General features: G+C 33.8%; 1 protein-coding gene across 5 annotated transcripts in view; it reads left to right on the forward strand.

Annotated features, from left to right (window-relative positions):
* cltcl1 (clathrin heavy chain like 1) overlaps nucleotides 1–18224 on the forward strand; it is a 53463-nt gene extending 35239 nt beyond the window's left edge. For 4 of the 5 annotated variants that reach the window (XM_089119896.1, XM_039686628.2, XM_089119897.1 and 1 more), the window contains 14 exons: nucleotides 384–567; nucleotides 1456–1648; nucleotides 3461–3618; nucleotides 5608–5772; nucleotides 7600–7707; nucleotides 7790–7957; nucleotides 9493–9642; nucleotides 10305–10436; nucleotides 11405–11515; nucleotides 11592–11762; nucleotides 12640–12861; nucleotides 14552–14578; nucleotides 15959–16034; nucleotides 17608–18224. In XM_089119896.1, the coding sequence (XP_088976022.1) occupies nucleotides 384–567; nucleotides 1456–1648; nucleotides 3461–3618; nucleotides 5608–5772; nucleotides 7600–7707; nucleotides 7790–7957; nucleotides 9493–9642; nucleotides 10305–10436; nucleotides 11405–11515; nucleotides 11592–11762; nucleotides 12640–12861; nucleotides 14552–14578; nucleotides 15959–16034; nucleotides 17608–17714 (1972 nt within the window). In that variant the 3' untranslated portion in view covers nucleotides 17715–18224. The remainder of the gene's footprint in view (nucleotides 1–383; nucleotides 568–1455; nucleotides 1649–3460; nucleotides 3619–5607; nucleotides 5773–7599; nucleotides 7708–7789; nucleotides 7958–9492; nucleotides 9643–10304; nucleotides 10437–11404; nucleotides 11516–11591; nucleotides 11763–12639; nucleotides 12862–14551; nucleotides 14579–15958; nucleotides 16035–17607) is intronic. The other variant, XM_039686630.2, reaches the window with a different exon arrangement.
* The last annotated feature ends 609 nt before the right edge of the window (nucleotides 18225–18833 follow it).

The following is an 18833-nucleotide window of genomic DNA, read 5'->3' on the forward strand; positions in this document are numbered from 1 at the left end:
GTTATATTATTACATTTATAATACATTAAATTAGATTAATTGTTTTATTTCCTTATTTGTAAGTTCTGTGATTAAAAGCATCTGCTAAATGAATAAATGTAAATTATTATATTATATTATTGCTATATTATCATGATGTAAGGAATCTATTTTATTTTAATTTAATTTTGACATCCTCATTTGTGAGACGCTTTGGATAAAAGCATCTGCTAAGTGAATACATGTAGATATTATATTATATTATATTATATTATATTATATTATATTATATTATATTATATTATATTATATTATATTATATTATATTATAATGGGATCGATCTAGTTTGCTGATGTCGATTACGCAGAACATACTTTGAATGCTGACGTGTGTTTATGCACAGAAACCTGCAGAACTTGCTGATACTGACGGCCATTAAAGCGGACCGAACGCGGGTCATGGAGTACATCAACCGCCTGGACAACTACGACGCTCCTGACATCGCTAACATCGCCATCAGCAACGAGCTGTACGAAGAGGCCTTCTCCATCTTTAAGAAGTTTGACGTCAACACCTCAGCGATACAAGTACACAAATACACACTCGCACACTAGAGCCAGAACGATAAAGGATTTTGAAGGCCGATACCGATACAAATATTTGTTGGTTTTAAAATCCGATATATCGGCCGATATTTTTATTTATTTATTTTTCAAGAAACGCGCAACAAAACATTAACAGATTTCCCTAACATTAGTTATTTGTAGTTATTTATGACTTTTATCTAAAATAATATGATAATGCACTTTAAAAAGAAACAGAACAGACTGATGATAGTGGCATCAGCTAGCTTTGTGATTAGCTAGCTAGTCTATGATGAGCCATAATTTAGCAAACTTCAAATTTTAAACCATACATTTTCAATATAACAGGCCAAGGAGAGATGATACGTCTCATTGCTATAACTGTCACGCGCTATTAAAGAAATACTTCAGTCACATTGTCAAAAGTTAAAAGGACAGTCAGTCGACTACACTGTAGCAACGTAACGTAACTATTACTAGCTAATTCCGCTTCACTCTCGGCTTATTTAACAGCAGCAAAACTGGACTTGATAGTCACAAATTTTTTCATTATTATTTGAGTTAAGAGAACTGATGGGGATGATCTTTTAATTGTTATTCCAGCAATGACCAACTCAACGAGTGTTGCCAACAGGGACTGTAGAGTGCCCTCTGGTGGACAAACTATACAACTCCAACACTCATGACATGGTTGAAGCGTGTTTCGTCCGTTTTTATTTTATTTTTGAAATATTCATTTATCGGCCATTATAACTGCCGATACCGATAGTTTGGAAAATGCCTAATATCGGCCGATAATATCGGCATGCCGATATATCGGTCTGGTTCTATCACACACTCACTGACACACAGGCGTCTGGATTGACGTGGTGCTTGTCATCTCGCTTGCAGGTTCTGATTGAGCACATCGGGAATCTGGACCGGGCGTATGAGTTTGCGGAGCGGTGTGGGGAGGGTTCGGTGTGGAGTCAGCTCGCTCAGGCTCAGCTTCAGAGAGATCTGGTTAAAGAAGCCATCGACTCGTACATCAAAGCAGGAGAACCGGCGGCGTACATGGAGGTGGTGCAGGCCGCCAGTAAGAACGGTAAGATGATCCGTCCTAAAACCAGCTTAAAGGTTCACCCAAAAATGAAAATATATATAAATACATCACAATAGGCAAGAAAAGACCATTTCAACGTCACTTTCATGCTGTCACTGTCCCACAGGTGGGACGTTTGCCACTATATTTTTAAAACAATAATATCTTAGTAAATACCTTAAATAATATTGACAAACTATATATCATTTGAAAGCTTACAATCTCTAGTTTCCATATTTGGTGACTAATTTTCAAAATATATTACAGAGGAGCCATAATTTATCAATATGCAACAAGAATATTTTCATACTCATAAGGCGTGTTCAGACCTTTATTTTAAAATAGCAGTAAACATGAAAAATCATGAAAAAATGGTAGATACCTCAGTTTGTTTTCATGCCAAAAGTTCAAAAGATTGCATCCATTCAATTATTTTGGGAAAAAAGTTTCTGAAAAGTTTGAAATATCAAGAAAAAAAATAATAAATTCACCATTTGTGACGTGGCAGCTAGCTATGACTTACATGCGTGTTCTTTGTATGTGTTTCTTAGAGGTTCAATTCATATCAAAATCTGCCAAACTTCCCATACTACTTCTGAATAGGATTTCTACTTCAGAAATTGTATGAAAATTGTGAAAATAATGGTTCATATCACTCAAAACACGAATGGAAATGCAGGCGCCCTTATATGGGCAGTAATGGAGTCTGATTGTGCCCTAGTGAAAAAGTTTGGTACTGCACTCAAACAAAATCTTACTGAAAGCTCATTTTTTGAGATATCAACCTAAAATTTGAAACACAACTTGTTCAGATTTTTGGCTTTGATCTTTCTGCCATTTTAGAGTAGCCCAGGTTTTGAAAATATATATTTTATGTAAAATATGAATAATTAATATTTTTACATTGTACATTTCCATAAACTCAAACTTCTATAACTTTTTTTCTGTTTCACTTTCTTAATTTATTTCACTTCTACAAAAATCTGCCAAATGTCTTCTTTAAAACAAGACCAATCATATGTCTATATTCCAAAGCATTCTTGAATTACAACCATTTAAGTTCGAAATGTGCATTTTCATGTCTATTCAAAAAAGGGGGGGTGACAGTTAAGAGGTTAAAGGGTTAGCCATGAAACTGACTTTAAAGTATTTTCTTACCTATTGTGTCGTATATCCGAGTGAAACGCTTCTGGAACAGGAACACATGTGGGCGGGGCTTGATAGTGTCTGTGTGGAATTGATTGGATGGTTGTGGTTTGCTATTGGCTGATCTCATGTGAGTGATAGGTTATAGCCCCGCCCACATCATCAGAGAAGAGACGCTGCAAGAGGAACTTATTCTGATTCAAGATTACCAGCAACAGGAATTTAACACAAAAATGATGTGCACGGATAAATCATTTAGAATAAAAACTGCAATAATCTATAGATAATATGAATTGTCCATTTTGATTTCATGGGGACTTTAATGGCTATGATTGCTGAAAAGCTTCTATAATATGCTGCACATCAATCTGATATTTGTTTATATGTGGCTGTGTCTCATTATTACACTGATGCTGATTTATTATTAAATGTGCACTTTTTGTAGCATTTTATCTTCCTTTCAGTCCACTTAAAATGTTAGTCAAATTTTCTTCAACTAAAAACAGTCCAAATGTAGTTTTCAGGATATTTTGAGTCGTAAATGTTATAATTTTATCAAAATCTCTTTTAAATGTCATGGAAAATCATGTTTTTTATGATATACCCTCATTATTTCACTGAATAAATATCCTGAGTGTAATATAATATAATAAAAGTCTGTTTTAATAGGTAACTGGGAGGATCTGGTGAAGTTTCTTCAAATGGCGAGAAGTAAAGCCAGAGAGTCTTACGTCGAGACGGAGCTCATCTTTGCGCTGGCTAAAACAAACCGTCTCACTGAACTGGAGGACTTCATCAACGGGCCAAACAACGCTCACATACAGCAGGTACACAGCTTTACACACGCAATCACGGAAATAAATCTTCCTGAAACCGAAAAAATCATTTTTTGTGTGTGTGGAATAACCTATAAAAATACATCATACTGTTTATTGTTTAGAATCTACGGAAGAGGATTAAGGCCAAGCAATAATAAAAAAATAAAACCATCTCGAGATTAAAGTCATCATAATGCGAGGTTAAACTCGAGTGAGTTTAAAAATGAGTTTATTCTCAAGATTGTATTTAGACTTTTTTTTTCTCTTAATTTAAAGATTTTTTTTTTCTTGAAACACAACGACTTTATTCTCGATATTTAATGAGTTTATTCTCAAGATTGTATTTCGACTTTTTTTTCTCTTAATTTAATGATTTTTTTCTCGAAACACAACGACTTTATTCTCGATATTTAATGAGTTTATTCTCAAGATTGTATTTCGACTTTTTTTTCTCTTAATTTAATGATTTTTTTCTCGAAACACAACGACTTTATTCTCGATATTTAATGAGTTTATTCTCAAGATTGTATTTCGACTTTTTTTCTCTTAATTTAAAGATTTTTTTTCTCAAAGCACAATGACTGTATTCTCGAAATTGAATTAATTTATTCTCAAGATTGTATTTCGACTTTTTTTCTCAAAATTTAACGAGTCTTTTCTCGAAACACAACGACTTTATTCTCGATATTTAATGAGTTTATTCTTAAGATTGTATTTCGACTTTTTTTCTCTAAATTTAAAGATTTTTTTTTCTCGAAACACAACGACTTTATTCTCGATATTTAATGAGTTTATTCTCAAGATTGTATTTCGACTTTTTTTCTCTAAATTTAAAGATTTTTTTTTTATTGAAACACAACGACTTTATTCTCGATATTTAATGAGTTTATTCTCAAGATTGTATTTCGACTTTTTTTCTCTAAATTTAAAGATTTTTTTTTTCTCGAAACACAGTGACTTTATTCTCGATATTTAATGAGTTTATTCTTAAGATTTTATTTCGACTTTTTTTCTCTAAATTTAAAGATTTTTTTTTTCTCGAAACACAGTGACTTTATTCTCGATATTTAATGAGTTTATTCTCAAGATTGTATTTCGACTTTTTTTCTCTAAATTTAAAGATTTTTTTTTTCTCGAAACACAACGACTTTATTCTCGATATTTAATGAGTTTATTCTTAAGATTGTATTTCGACTTTTTTTCTCTAAATTTAAAGATTTTTTTTTTATTGAAACACAACGACTTTATTCTCGATATTTAATGAGTTTATACAAGAAACTTATTGTTGTATTTCGACTTTTTTTCTCTAAATTTAATTTTTTTTTCAATTGTTCGTGTTTCAATTTTTTATTTATTTATTTATTTATTTATTTATTTTTATTATTGCTTGGCCCTAATCCTCTTCCGTAAGAATCCCATTAAACAATGTTAAATACATTTACATTAAATTATATAATTATCGCACACACACACACACATTTATATATAAAACTTTATTCTTGTAATAATACATTTTAACAGTAGTGTATTTCTTGTTTAGCATGTCTTTACAGTGTTTACAGTAACAAGATCTGAACAAATAGCAATATTAATTAATATTACAGTAATATAAATCTTCACACAACTTAATATATCATATTTTATTGAATCAAAAGCATGAGCAAATATTAGCATAATGTATTTTGTGTGTGAATAATAACATAAAAGTAATAATGAATATCTGTAAAAGTATTATTTAAATGACTTAATTAAAATTAAGTAATCATATTTGGCCTATTTTCCCTTTGAGTCAATTGACTTAATTTTTGGTGCATCTCTAATGCAAACTGTATATATTGTTATTTAAAAATGTAAACTATTACCTATCTATTGTCCATCTATTAATCTATAATATATTTGAACTCAACATCACTGTGCACATATGATGATGCTGATAGCAGAGTGTGTGTTGTGAGATCTGTGTGTGTTGTTCTCAGTGTGTCGTGTCTCTCTCCGCAGGTTGGCGAGAGGTGTTATGAAGACCGCATGTTTGAAGCCGCCCGTCTGCTCTTTAATAACGTGTCTAATTTCGCTCGTCTGGCGTCTACGCTCGTTCACCTCGGAGAGTTTCAGGCGGCCGTCGACAGCGCACGCAAGGCCAGCTGCACTCGCACCTGGAAAGAGGTGAGATCACCACTGAAGGATTGTTAAAGTGGCACTCGTCTTTATTTCCTTATAGTGTGTATGCATGTGACAGCACCTTCGGTCGGTCATCACAGTGAGTTTTCAGCGTAAATGCCGTGGAAAAACGCATCTAAAACGGGAAAGAGACAATAAATACATTTGACAAGAAATCTGAGGTGTGTTTTTACAGACTGCCGAAAGATGAAGAACAGAGAAGCAAACGTATCGCTGCGATTCACAGAATTTGTGTCAAAATGCTGAATTTTAGGGGTAAAATCATCCCCTATTTATTGTTTTGTTATATATTATATTGACAACTCATCAATTAAATATTTACACTCTTATATTCTCAAATAAACACAACATACTGTAGGAACCGCAGTGTTGTTCAGTGATACACAGAACCGTTGGGTGAAGTGGTCATAGCCGTGTCCGTGTGTTATCATGAATAAAGCACGGCTATTGATGACCAATCATGATCAAGGATTGGAACTAACCGTTTTATAAGACGATATATTTAACATTGATATTGATGAGTGATGTGGATTTGATCCTATATTGTATTTATTTAAAGCGTTCGCGGGCAAATTTGCTTTATGTATTTCACCGGTGTTGAAATCAGGCTCATATAAATGTCAGGATGTCAATATCCAGGATCATTGGATCTTTGGTAAGTTGTAAGGGACACTATATCGAGTCCAATCTTTAGTTTGAACTGATAATCCCTCATTTTACTCAATCCAGCTCTTCTGCCACTCAGTCCGGCTTGCGGGAAAGTGACGTCAATGCATATCTATTATACCGTATATCCGAGTGAAACACGTCTGGAACAGGAACACATGTGGGCGGGGCTTGATTTTGTCTGTGGAGAATTGACTGGATGGTTGTGGTCTGCTATTGGCTGATCTCATGTGAGTGACAGGTTATAGCCCCGCCCACATCATCAGAGAAGAGACGCTGCAAGAGGAATTTATTCTGATTCAAGATCACCAGCAACATAAATTTAACACAATAATGATGTGCACGGATAAATCATTTAGAATAAAAACTGCATTATTCCATAAAAAATATGAAATGTTAATTTTGATTTCATGGCTTAGTTTCCTGATGTATCCTGTCATTATTCGATTCAGTTCACATTTATTTGTATAGCGCTTTTCACAATACACATCATTTCAAAGCAGCTTTACGGAAAATGCACGAGTCCACATTACATTGTTATCTTTTTAAGTTAAGTATTTCAGAAATGTACATGTACAAATCACAGTTAGCTAAAAACAACACTGTTAGACCTTACCAGGTTTTTTACAGTAAAATACTGGCGACACTGTTGCGCTAAAACTCAAGTTAACTAAAAAATACAACTTATTAGTTTTAGTGCATTTTTACAACACTGTTGCCAGTAATTTACTGTAAAAATGCACTAAAACTCAAGTTAACTAAAAAATACAACTTATTAGTTTTAGTGCATTTTTACAACACGGTTGCCAGTAATTTACTGTAAAAATGCACTAAAACTCAAGTTAACTAAAAAATACAACTTATTAGTTTTAGTGCATTTTTACAGTAAATTGCTGGCAACAGTGTTGTAAAAATGCACTAAAACTAATAAGTTGTATTTTTTAGTTAACTTGAGTTTTAGCGCAACAGTGTTGCCAGTATTTTACTGTAAAAAAACCTGGTACGGTCTAACAGTGAATGTAATAATTTAAGGCAGAAACAGTGAGCTCATTGAAGTAATGAATACTTGTTAACAAATGATTTCGAAAAATGTTGCAGAGTTTGCGTCATTATTTATTATTCTGTCCTCACACTCGTCATGTTTAGGTGTGTTTTGCGTGTGTGGATGGAGAGGAGTTCCGGTTAGCGCAGATCTCCGGCCTTCACATCGTCACTCATGCTGACGAACTGGAGGAACTCATTAACTACTATCAGGTGAACGACCTTCATCATCATCATCCTCACCACCACCTCGGTCAGTCTGCGGGTAACCTGACGTCTTCTCTGTGTGTGTCAGGATCGTGGGTATTTCGAGGAGCTGATCGTGCTGTTGGAGGCGGCGTTGGGCTTGGAGCGCGCTCACATGGGCATGTTCACTGAGCTGGCCATCCTCTACTCCAAGTACAAACCCCAGAGGATGAGGGAACATCTGGAGCTCTTCTGGTCTCGAGTCAACATCCCCAAGGTGACGCGTTTCTCCAGAAGTCAGAGCAAGATCAGGGGTTCGATTCCCAGGAAATGCATGAACTGATCAAATGTAAACCTCGAATGCAATGCAAGTCCCTTTGGATAAAAGCGTCTGGCTAATAAGGTCAGAGCTACACAGAGGGCAATGGCCATTCTGGCTAACACCACTCACCCACTACACTCAGAGTTCTGCCTCCTACCATCAGGAAGGAGGTATACCTACCGAAAATGTGCCAGATCCAATAGATATTTGAAATCATTTGTACCATTAGCTGTTGGGTTTCTCAACAAACTATAGGACATGTTATTTATGTTTTATTTTTATTTTTTTTTTATTTTTTTTTTAATTTGTTTTTATCTATTTATTATCTCATGTTTTTATCTGTTTTTGGGTAAATGTGTATGTGTTGGCTACCTGTTGTGAACTAAATTGCCCCTTGGGGACATTAAAGATATTTCAACTTCAACTAATGCATGAATGAAACACTTTCAAAGCAATGTTTTTAAGTCATCCAAGCCTCAACATTAGCACTGCAGGAACAGCACACATCACATTTTCTTTATTTTTTGGATGTTACATTTTGGTTTACCTATTATATCTTTATTATATTCTGCTCACCATGACTGCATTTATTGGATCAAAAATACAGGAAAAACTGTAAAACATTGAAATATTATTACTGTTTAAAATAGCTTTTTTTTATCTGAATCTATATATAGTGAAATGTAATTTATTCCTGTGATCGAAGGTGTATTTTCAGCATTATTACTACAGTCTTCAGTGTTACATGATCCTTCATAAGATATTATTTATTAATTTATTTTAAAATGTATTGTATTTTATTCTAATTATATATAGAATTATATTTTTTCTGATTTTATATGTGTATATATTAAGGCTGTCAGTTAAACGCGTCATTAACAGCATTAACACAAACCCATTTTAACGGCGTACATTTTTTTATCACGCAATTAACGTTTTTTTTGGCTTAGCAAAGTTTGTCGTTTTTTTTCACATGCTTTTGCAAAAGGACGCAGCGCTGCGCTATGAAACCCATTCATTTCAATGGCTTGTGTCGCGCGAGGACGTTTTGTTGCTTCGTCGACCAAAGCGCAAGCGGATCTAGCTAGCTAGACCGGAAACAAAACAACAGGCACGCCGCACACTTGTTTGGGTATTTCTTTCACCCTTTTATTGATGAACAGTATTACGTTGTGTGAGAGATTATTTGCGGCAAGTGAGAACGTTAGTGTGAAATTGAACACAGTTGTTGTTTTCAATAAAAAATATTCCACTTTTCCATGTTGATAAGAGCATTAAAATGAGAGAAAAAAATGTGAGAAAAAGAAATCAAGAGACATTTAGAATAGATAAAAATGTGTGATTAATCGCGAGTTAACTGTGACATTAATGCGATTAATCGCGATTAAATATTTTAATCGTTTGACAGCACTGTGAATTATAGAATATGAATTGTGTTGGAAAGTCATTCTTTGTGTCAGTTTATGATATGCTGTCTTGTGATTGGTCAGGTGTTGCGAGCGGCTGAACAGGCTCATCTGTGGGCGGAGCTTGTGCTCCTGTACGATAAATACGAGGAGTTTGACAATGCCATCCTGACGATGATGAAACACCCGACAGACGCCTGGAGAGACGCGTCCTTCAAAGAGCTCATCAGCAAGGTGAAACAATCCTGTAGAGCAAATTAGAGCTGTCACATTGTTTGTCAGATGCATAAATGTGCATGTAAATGAACAATGTTGCTTGTTGCAATAGCTTGCAATAAAATGCAATAGCTTGTTTTCCCTGGTTGCGCCTGACGGTTTATTTAGCAACCAGAGATATTTATAGTCCGCTCAGCTCGAACAACCCATAGATATCCACAATAAAGGCTAGATGTCTCGTCCAGGCTAACGTACGCACTGGCGGCCATCTTGCCACAGGCAGCTCGCTCACTCGTAACAATGTGTTTTAATGGTGCATGTACTTTTTAAATAACCGTAACTTGCTAAATTTTCTACCGATTTTCAAACGGTTCGGGTTGTTATGAACGTCAGAGATGTAGTTATGACACTGCACACGTTTGAATAATAAGTGTATCGATAAATAATCATCCAGAATTATAGCCACGTTAATAACGTTTGTAAGAAACCAAACCGATGTTGCCAACGCATTTATTTATTATTTTCGAACGGTAAACAGTCAGTTTCACCAGAACTCCTTTACTAGGTGTCCTCTAGCACTTTTTAATGGAGACCCTGCAGCCAATCAGAATCGAGAACTCACCCAGACCATGGTTTAACGTTGTGTATTTGTCTTCTGTTCACTCGTCTCTCTCGTGAAGGTGGCGAATGTGGAGCTGTATTATAAATCTCTGCAGTTTTATCTGGACTATAAACCGCTTCTGCTCAATGATCTGCTGTCTGTGCTCACTCCTCGACTGGACCACAGCCGAGCCGTCAGCTTCTTCAGCAGGGTACGTCATGTACATATATAAATATATTAGTGCCAAACATTATGTCCGGCCTAGAAAAATGTACATCTTCATCACTCTCTATTCAAATATTCTAACATTTTCTTAGCATTTTGCATGGTTGTGATTGGAGTTTTTGATAAGAATGCAATGAAACGTATTAAATTGTGGGGCATAATTAATTTTGGCCAGGCTGTCATACAAAGAAATGATGAACACATGCAAAAACAAGAGAGAACCAACACAATATTAATAACTCATCAATATGTAGTCAATGTATGCTTTTTCCTTTGAGATTGTTTTTTTTTGTATACTAATAAACCTGGCAGTTGTAGTTTACTTTTTTTGTTGTTGAATAATTTTGTCAGATAAATACTAAATTTAGTGTTTTATAGTTTAATTTAACTTGTTTAATAATTATATATATATGCAGTGTTTTTTTAGTGTTATTTATATGCTATTGAAGTGTTTATTTATACTTTTTCCTTTGAGATTGCATTTTTTTGTATAGTAATAAACCTGGCAGTTGTTGTTTACATTTTTTTTGGTCAAATAAGTTTGTCAGATAAATAGTAAGTTTAATGTTTTGTTCTTCTCTCATATTTAAAATATTCAAAAAATATAAAATATTTTCGTTGTAATTTGATGGTTTAATTTGATCGAGTAATTATATATATATGCATGTAAATGCAGTGCTATTTTAGTATTATTTATATGCTATTGAAGTATTTATTAATGTTTTGAAATATTTTAATGTTGAACTTTATTTTCAGCTTTTGTCATTTTTAGTCGTGTCTTTTAAATAGTTCTATTTTGCTTTACTTCAATATAATTTCACTTTATTAAAACTTGAACCTCTTTTATTTCAGTTAGTTTCTAAGACAACATTTCTAATGTTTTTCATGTAATATTAGTATTTTATTTCAGCTGTATTTCAGTTAACAGAATATGAGCGTCATGTGTGTTTACAGGTGAACCAGTTACGACTGGTTAAACCGTATCTCAGATCAGTGCAAAGGAACAACAACCGCGCCGTAAACGAAGCGCTCAACGCCCTGCTGACGGAGGAGGAGGACTATCAGGTACACACACTCGTCCTCTTCATCTCTCTTCACGAGAGCGCAGTGATGTGACGTGCTCCTCTGTTGTCCCGCTCAGGGTCTGCGCGCCTCCATCGACGCGTACGACAGCTTCGACTCCATCGCTTTGGCTCAGAGACTGGAGACGCACGAGCTCATCGAGTTCAGACGCATCGCTGCGTATCTGTACAAGAGCAACCAGCGCTGGGCTCAAAGCATTCAGCTCTGCAAGAAAGACAAGCTTTATAAGGTACAGAGAAGAACAACACACACACACATCTATATTAATTAATTTAAAAAAAGTTGTTTTTATAAGTTAATAAGCATTTTATAAGTTTAGCACATCAAGTTAAACCAAATGAAAATAAGAAATGTTGCTTTGGCAACTATAGCTAAAATAAAACAAGTTTAAGGTTATTCAGGGAATATTTCTGATATTTCAGGGAATATTTCTTTTATTTCAAGCAACACAATTTTTGGGGTTTTTATTTTATTTTAATTGAACTAATAAATCTCTCTCTCGCTCTCTCTCTCTCTCTATATATATATACACACACACATTTATTTATACTTTTTAATAGAACGCATTAATTATGCAAGACACTAGGTTTCATTAGGATTATTTTTTTATTATTATTATGGTTATTTAGTTGTTTAGTCTTTTATACTTTATTAAAAAATATTTAAATATTTGTTAGATTATTATATTATGAATTAAATTATTAAACATTAAATGATATCCCACCAATTATATTCTTTTTTTGTTGCTTTGTGTCTATAGAGGGATGATTTACCCAGAAATGAAAATTCTCTTTATTAATACATATTCTCACTGAAATGTTACATTTTGTTGTTTGTTTTCATTTTTATTAATTTAGTGACTATTTTTCACCCTCTTTTTGATTTTTCTGTCTGTAAAGGGAAAAAAATTACATTTTTTAATAATATTTTTTCATTAAGCAAATGTAATTAAGTGGCTATTTTTTATAACTTTCATAAATATATATGTGTTTGTTTGTTTTTTTCTGCTGTGTCTCACATATACAAAACCATATGACTTCCTGTCATGATTACAGCATATATGTCAGGGCATGACACGTTTCCGTGTGTGTGTGTGTGTGTATCAGGATGCGATGCAGTTCGCGGCCGAGTCTCAGGACGGCGCTCAGGCTCAGGATCTCTTGCGCTGGTTTGTGGAAGAGGGAAAGCGTGAGTGTTTCGCTGCGTGTCTCTTCAGCTCGTATGATCTTCTGGCTCCTGACGTGGTCCTGGAACTGGCCTGGAAACACAGACTCGTGGACTTCGCCATGCCTTACTTCATTCAGGTGATGAGGGAGTACCTGAGCAAGGTGCGTATGAAACACACACACACACAGCTGGAACATGGCTCATATACTTTTATTGTAAGTCCAGTTACTGTATAACATTAATCAAGGTTTCAAATGACCTTTTTTCGCAATTGTGAGAAAAAAAAGTCAGAATTGTGAGATAAAAAGTCTCAATTCTGTCTTAATTTCTCATAATTGCGACTATATCTCGCAATTGCGACTTTATATCTCACAATTCTGACTTTATATCTCGCAATTGCGACTTTATTTCTCAGAATTGTGATTTTATATCTCGCAATTGCAACTTTATTTTTTCAGAATTGCGACTTTATATCTCGCAATTGCAACTGTATTTCTCATAATTGCAATTTTATATCTCACAATTGCAACTTTATTTCTCATAATTGCGACTATATTGCAATTGCGACTTTATTTCTCCGAATTGTGATTTTATATCTCGCAATTGCGACTTTATTTCTCAGAATAGCGACTTTATATCTCGCAATTGCAACTTTATTTCTCATAATTGCAATTTTATATCTCACAATTGCAACTTTATTTCTCATAATTGCGACTATATTGCAATTGCGACTTTATTTCTCCGAATTGTGATTTTATATCTCGCAAATGCGACTTTATTTCTCACAATTCTGACTTTATATCTCGCAATTGCAACTTTATTTCTCATAATTGCAATTTTTATATCTCACAATTGCAACTTTATTTCTCATAATTGCAATTTTATATCTCACAATTGCAACTTTATTTCTCATAATTGCGACTGTATTGCAATTGCGACTTTATTTCTCAGAATTGCAATTTTATATCTCGCATGTGCGACTTCATTTCTCACAATTCTGACTTTATATCTCGCAATTGCAACTTTATTTCTCATAATTGCAATTTTATATCTCGCAATTGCAACTTTATTTCTCATAATTGCAATTTTATATCTTACAATTGCAACTTTATTTCTCATAATTGCGACTGTATTGCAATTGCGACTTTATTTCTCAGAATTGCAATTTTATATCTCGCATGTGCGACTTCATTTCTCACAATTCTGACTTTATATCTCGCAATTGTGAGATAAAAAGTCACAATTATTTTTTTTTTTATTCAGTGGCGGAAAGAAGCTTACATAATAGTGTCTTTTCCCTGCAATGTAGGAATAATAGCATCAAATTTACTTCATCCACAAGATTCTCTGAACAGCAAGTATTGCTTATTGATATGTTTAATGAAGTTATCCTTATTTTATCACGAAAACGGATTTCAGTTTTCGAAAACACTTTACAATAAGGTTTCATTTGTTGACATGAACTACTTTTCAACTAGCAATGCGTTTATTAATCTTAGTTCATGGTAATTTCAACGTTTACTAATACATTATTAAAAATCAAAAGTTGTATCTGCTAGTATTATTTAATGGACCTGAACATTGAACAGTTGTATTAACTAACATTAAAAAAAGATATAAGATTTTAAAAGATTTTAGTGCCTGAAAAATTTTGTTCTGATTGCATAAATTAAATTGTATAATCAGATAGAGTAGATATGAGGAGATAAAACAGCCTCATGTAGATAAACGTAACTATGTAACTTTTGTTTGTTCAAGATTAACAAAATGTAAGTAAAATGTAAGAGTCGATACATCATCAATCATGTTTTGATTGTGTATTAAAGCTCACGTGAGTTTCCTCCTCCTCAGGTGGATGAATTATCCGGACTGGTGAAGGTCTCTGACCCGTTCTGTGTCTCTGTAGATATTAGCGCATGTTTAGCACAGATGCTGCACTCTTTTAGAACAGGATCCTCAATAGTTTGCTTGATTACCCACAATGCACTGCTGTGTAGCTCTAATGAGCCTGTTTGTTTGTGAGAAAGAGGATTATTCAGATGTGAAGTGTTTCGCTGGTTCAGTCCTCACAACAACCGGAACCAACATGACCTTTCCAGATTAAAATGAGTATTCATCAATATGTCTGCTGTGTGTCTTAAAGACGCAGTACGTCGGTTTGACCTGCAGATGGCAACATATCACTCTTACATTTAAGCTGGGAAATCCTGGCATGTGACATAGTTTATAAAATAAACTGTTTATTGTACATTTAGACAATAAAAAAAATGCGTGTGTCATATTTCATGCATTTTTTGGCTCGTATAATATGATAAAGTATGAATATGGAGCAGGAAAAAAACAGCTCCATTTTATTCAGAGGCACAAACTGAGCAAAAATATGCAATTTGCTGCAGATGTTGATATTTATGTGAAGAAAACGTTAGATTGTTGAGTAAATGAATGAGATCTTTATAAAAGTATAGCAAATGCATAAAAAATATTGTCGTCTTAAATGATATTTAAATGCTTAGTTTGATGATCTGTAGTTTTAATGCAATGCAATACAAAGATGATTGAGAGATGAACAAATAAACCTTCCTCAAATAATTTTATAATAAATGATGAGCTGCTTCAGTCCAGTTGAAATATTACTAACAATATGAAAGTTATTCTGGATAAAGAGTGTAAATGATCAATCAGAGACAGAAGGACTGGAGGAGATGGAGTGCGACAGGTTTATCAGATCATCTTCATCATTAATAAGAGCTCTATCAAATATTATACTGGCTATGTTTCACAAACTTATTGCATTTATAAAACTCCAGGAACCACAATATACAACAATATTTAATTTAGTGGTGTTGATGTTGCATCACAGAGTCATCCGACTGAATTCATAACTGATGGAGGTTTAGAAGAAACACTAAGCAGAGGAACCGCGACAAACAAACAGAGTTTGAGGTCCTTAATTTCACTGTGCTTTCATGTTAGCATTTCACATAATGATGAATATGAAAAATGTGGGGTTTAAGAGTCACTGTGTTTCTCTAACGCTCCTCAGAAAATCATGCATTAATGCATTAAACAGTCGTTAAGTGAATGTGAGTGTATTTTGTCATGCAGCATTTTGTGCATGTCATGTGTGACATTAATGGGCATTTGCATGTAGTGATGATGATGATGATGTGGGTTTGTATGCGGACGAGTGTGTGTAGACGGTGTTATGGAGGGTGACACTTTGACAGTGATGTTTGACTTCTTCTGCATGTCTGACAGGTGGATAAACTGCAGGAGGACGAGAACAAGAGAGCGTCTGAAGACGAGACTCCCGAATCCTCCGCCATAGTCTACGGTACGCTCATGATCACGTCAGTCCAGTGTGCGCAGGCATCACACCGCGCTTTAAAACACTCAACAAACTCATCTGAGGGGTCAAAACATTTGCATTTTCACTTATAATCTATAGGGGTAAACACGTGATGCTGAAGACACTCGAGCTCTTTTGACTCGGTTTCTTACAAATAATGATTTCATTCACAGATGTACTGTATATGTGATTTAATACCATGAATTATGTCCGTTTTAGGCCACATTTGAATAAATTCTTTACTGTTGCATCAAAGCCAGCTTATTATGTTTCTGGTCAAACTTATTTAAATGTTTAAATAATATACACCATGTATACATTGTGTATGCCAATGCAAATTATATTTATATAGGAAATATATTTAGAAAATATATTTATGCAGTTATTTATGCAATAAGCATTTATTTATTTGTTTATGCATTAAGCATTTATTTATCCATCCATTTATGCAATAAGCATTTATTTATTTGTTTATCAATTTAGTAATGCATTAAGCATTTATTTATTTGTTTATCCATTTAGTTATGCATTAAGCATTTATTTATTTATGCATTTGTTTATGCATTAAGCATTTATTTATTTATGCAATAAGCATTTATTTATTTATTTATGCATTAAGTATTTATTTATGCATTAAGCATTTATTTATTTATTTATGCATTTATTTATGCATTAAGTATTTATTTAGTTATGCATTTAGTTATGCATTAAGCATTTATTTATTTGTTTATCCATTTAGTTATGCAATAAGCATTTATTTATTTATGCATTAAGCACTTATTTATTTATTTATTTATGCATTTATTTATGCATCAAGTATTTATTTATTTATGCATTTAGTTATGCATTAAGCATTTATTTATTTGTTTATCCATTTAGTTATGCAATAAGCATTTAATTATTTATGCATTAAGCACTTATTTATTTATTTATTTATGCATTTATTTATGCATTAAGTATTTATTTATTTATTTATTTATGCATTTATTTATGCATTAAGCATGTATTTATTTATGCATTTATTTATGCATTAAGTATTTATTTATTTATGCATTTATCTATGCATTAAGCATTTATTTATGTATGCATCAAGCTTTTATTTATTTATGCATTGAGCATTTATTTGTTTATTTATGCATTAGGAATTTATTTGTTTATGCATTTATTCGTTTATTCATTTATTTATTTGTGAATAATTTATTGATGCATTAAGCCATTATTTATTTGTGCATTTTTATGCATTAAGCATTTATTTATTTAGGCAGTTCTTTATTTCATCTTCTTATTATTCTTTTTATTATTATATTAGTATTTTAATTAAATTATAGATAAACTTGTCTTGGAAACACACTGTTGCTGAGGTACTGCATGTCCTCATGCTTTCATCTGATTGGTTAGTGGCAAGAAAGCATGTTGAAATGACATGCAGTTTCAACATTTCCAGTGCAATACAGTATCGTTGAGAAACTGATACTGAGTGCCTGTGTTGTAGTATCAATCACAGATCAACTTAAATGGTTCCATTTGTTGTTTTAAATGTGTGTGTGTGTGTGCGCAGGGCAACAGCTGATGCTGAACGGCGGTCAGACAGCAGTCACACCCCAGCCGGGTTTCCCGAGCTACGGATACGCTCCTCCTGTGTACGGCTTCAACCTTCAGCCTTAAGTCCCATGCATTCCTACCGCTAGGAATTCTGGGAAACGTGTGCCTGTGACACCGAAGCTCGGCTGCTGCTTTCAGGAAGCATGAAAACTGTATCTCAGCAATCACACACACACACGCCGCACGAAACGCTCCTAAACACGCGTGTTGTTCATGCAACAAGCTGCTCGTTAACTATATCGCACTGACGATGAGAGGAAAGATGCTAGACATAAACGACACTACTCGTGTGAACGCTAGTGAGAGTGAACGCTACGATGTTTTTAGTGACCGTTCTTGCTTTTTGTTTTTTTTTAATTCTCCAGTATTAACTTTGTTTACATTTTAAGTGGTACTAAGTTTCATTTGTACAATGTGAAAAACGTCCCGCCCTCTCCGTCTTGACCGTTTACTAGGTCACTGTAGTTGTGCATGATCATCAGTGTTACTGCGAGCCATATGCACTGTCTGTTGTGTAATGTTGTAGTAAAGAGAGACATTAATTTTTTAGTAAAACAATATGCACAAAAAAAACACACAAAAAGTGAGGATGTTTGGGTTGCTCAGTGTTGTGTAGTGACTCAGATTGAAGAGTCAAGAATAAAGTTTACATTTCATGTGCCGTCGCTGTCTGTCTCATCTCTCGGGTCACTTCACAGTTCACAGTGTGTTCCGGCGGCTGAACGTGGGTTTGTGTGTTTTTCACCGCACATTCGTGTCGGTTCTTTCTCAATGTTCAACGTACCAGGAAGATCACTGATAAAAACACAGTTGGGATTAGTTTTGCCTTCAGTTTCACGATAGTGGCAGAGATATGATTCAATGAGAAAATAATTGTATATTCCCTAGTACCATGATACTGGTTAATAATGTACCAGTAGCTCCTTTATTTCGCTCACACTCAGGTATAACTGATTTGTGTTTAACAGTCTGGCTTGATTTAGTGATCAGTGTTTCTGTTTGTTTTTTGTGCAGGTCTGCTGTATGAAGGCCCAGACCTACAGAAATTGAAAATAAATAATAGGAAAATAAATATAGTCTAACCTAACTATTAACTAGTTGCTTAATAGCAGGTATATAACTTGTCTGTTTATTATTTTACATTTTTATTTTATAAAATAAAATTTGAAAAAAAATTAAAAA

Source organism: Pimephales promelas, chromosome 14 (genome assembly GCF_988280905.1).
Source record: "Pimephales promelas chromosome 14, fPimPro1.hap1.1, whole genome shotgun sequence".
In the NCBI taxonomy this organism is placed as follows: domain Eukaryota; kingdom Metazoa; phylum Chordata; class Actinopteri; order Cypriniformes; family Leuciscidae; genus Pimephales; species Pimephales promelas.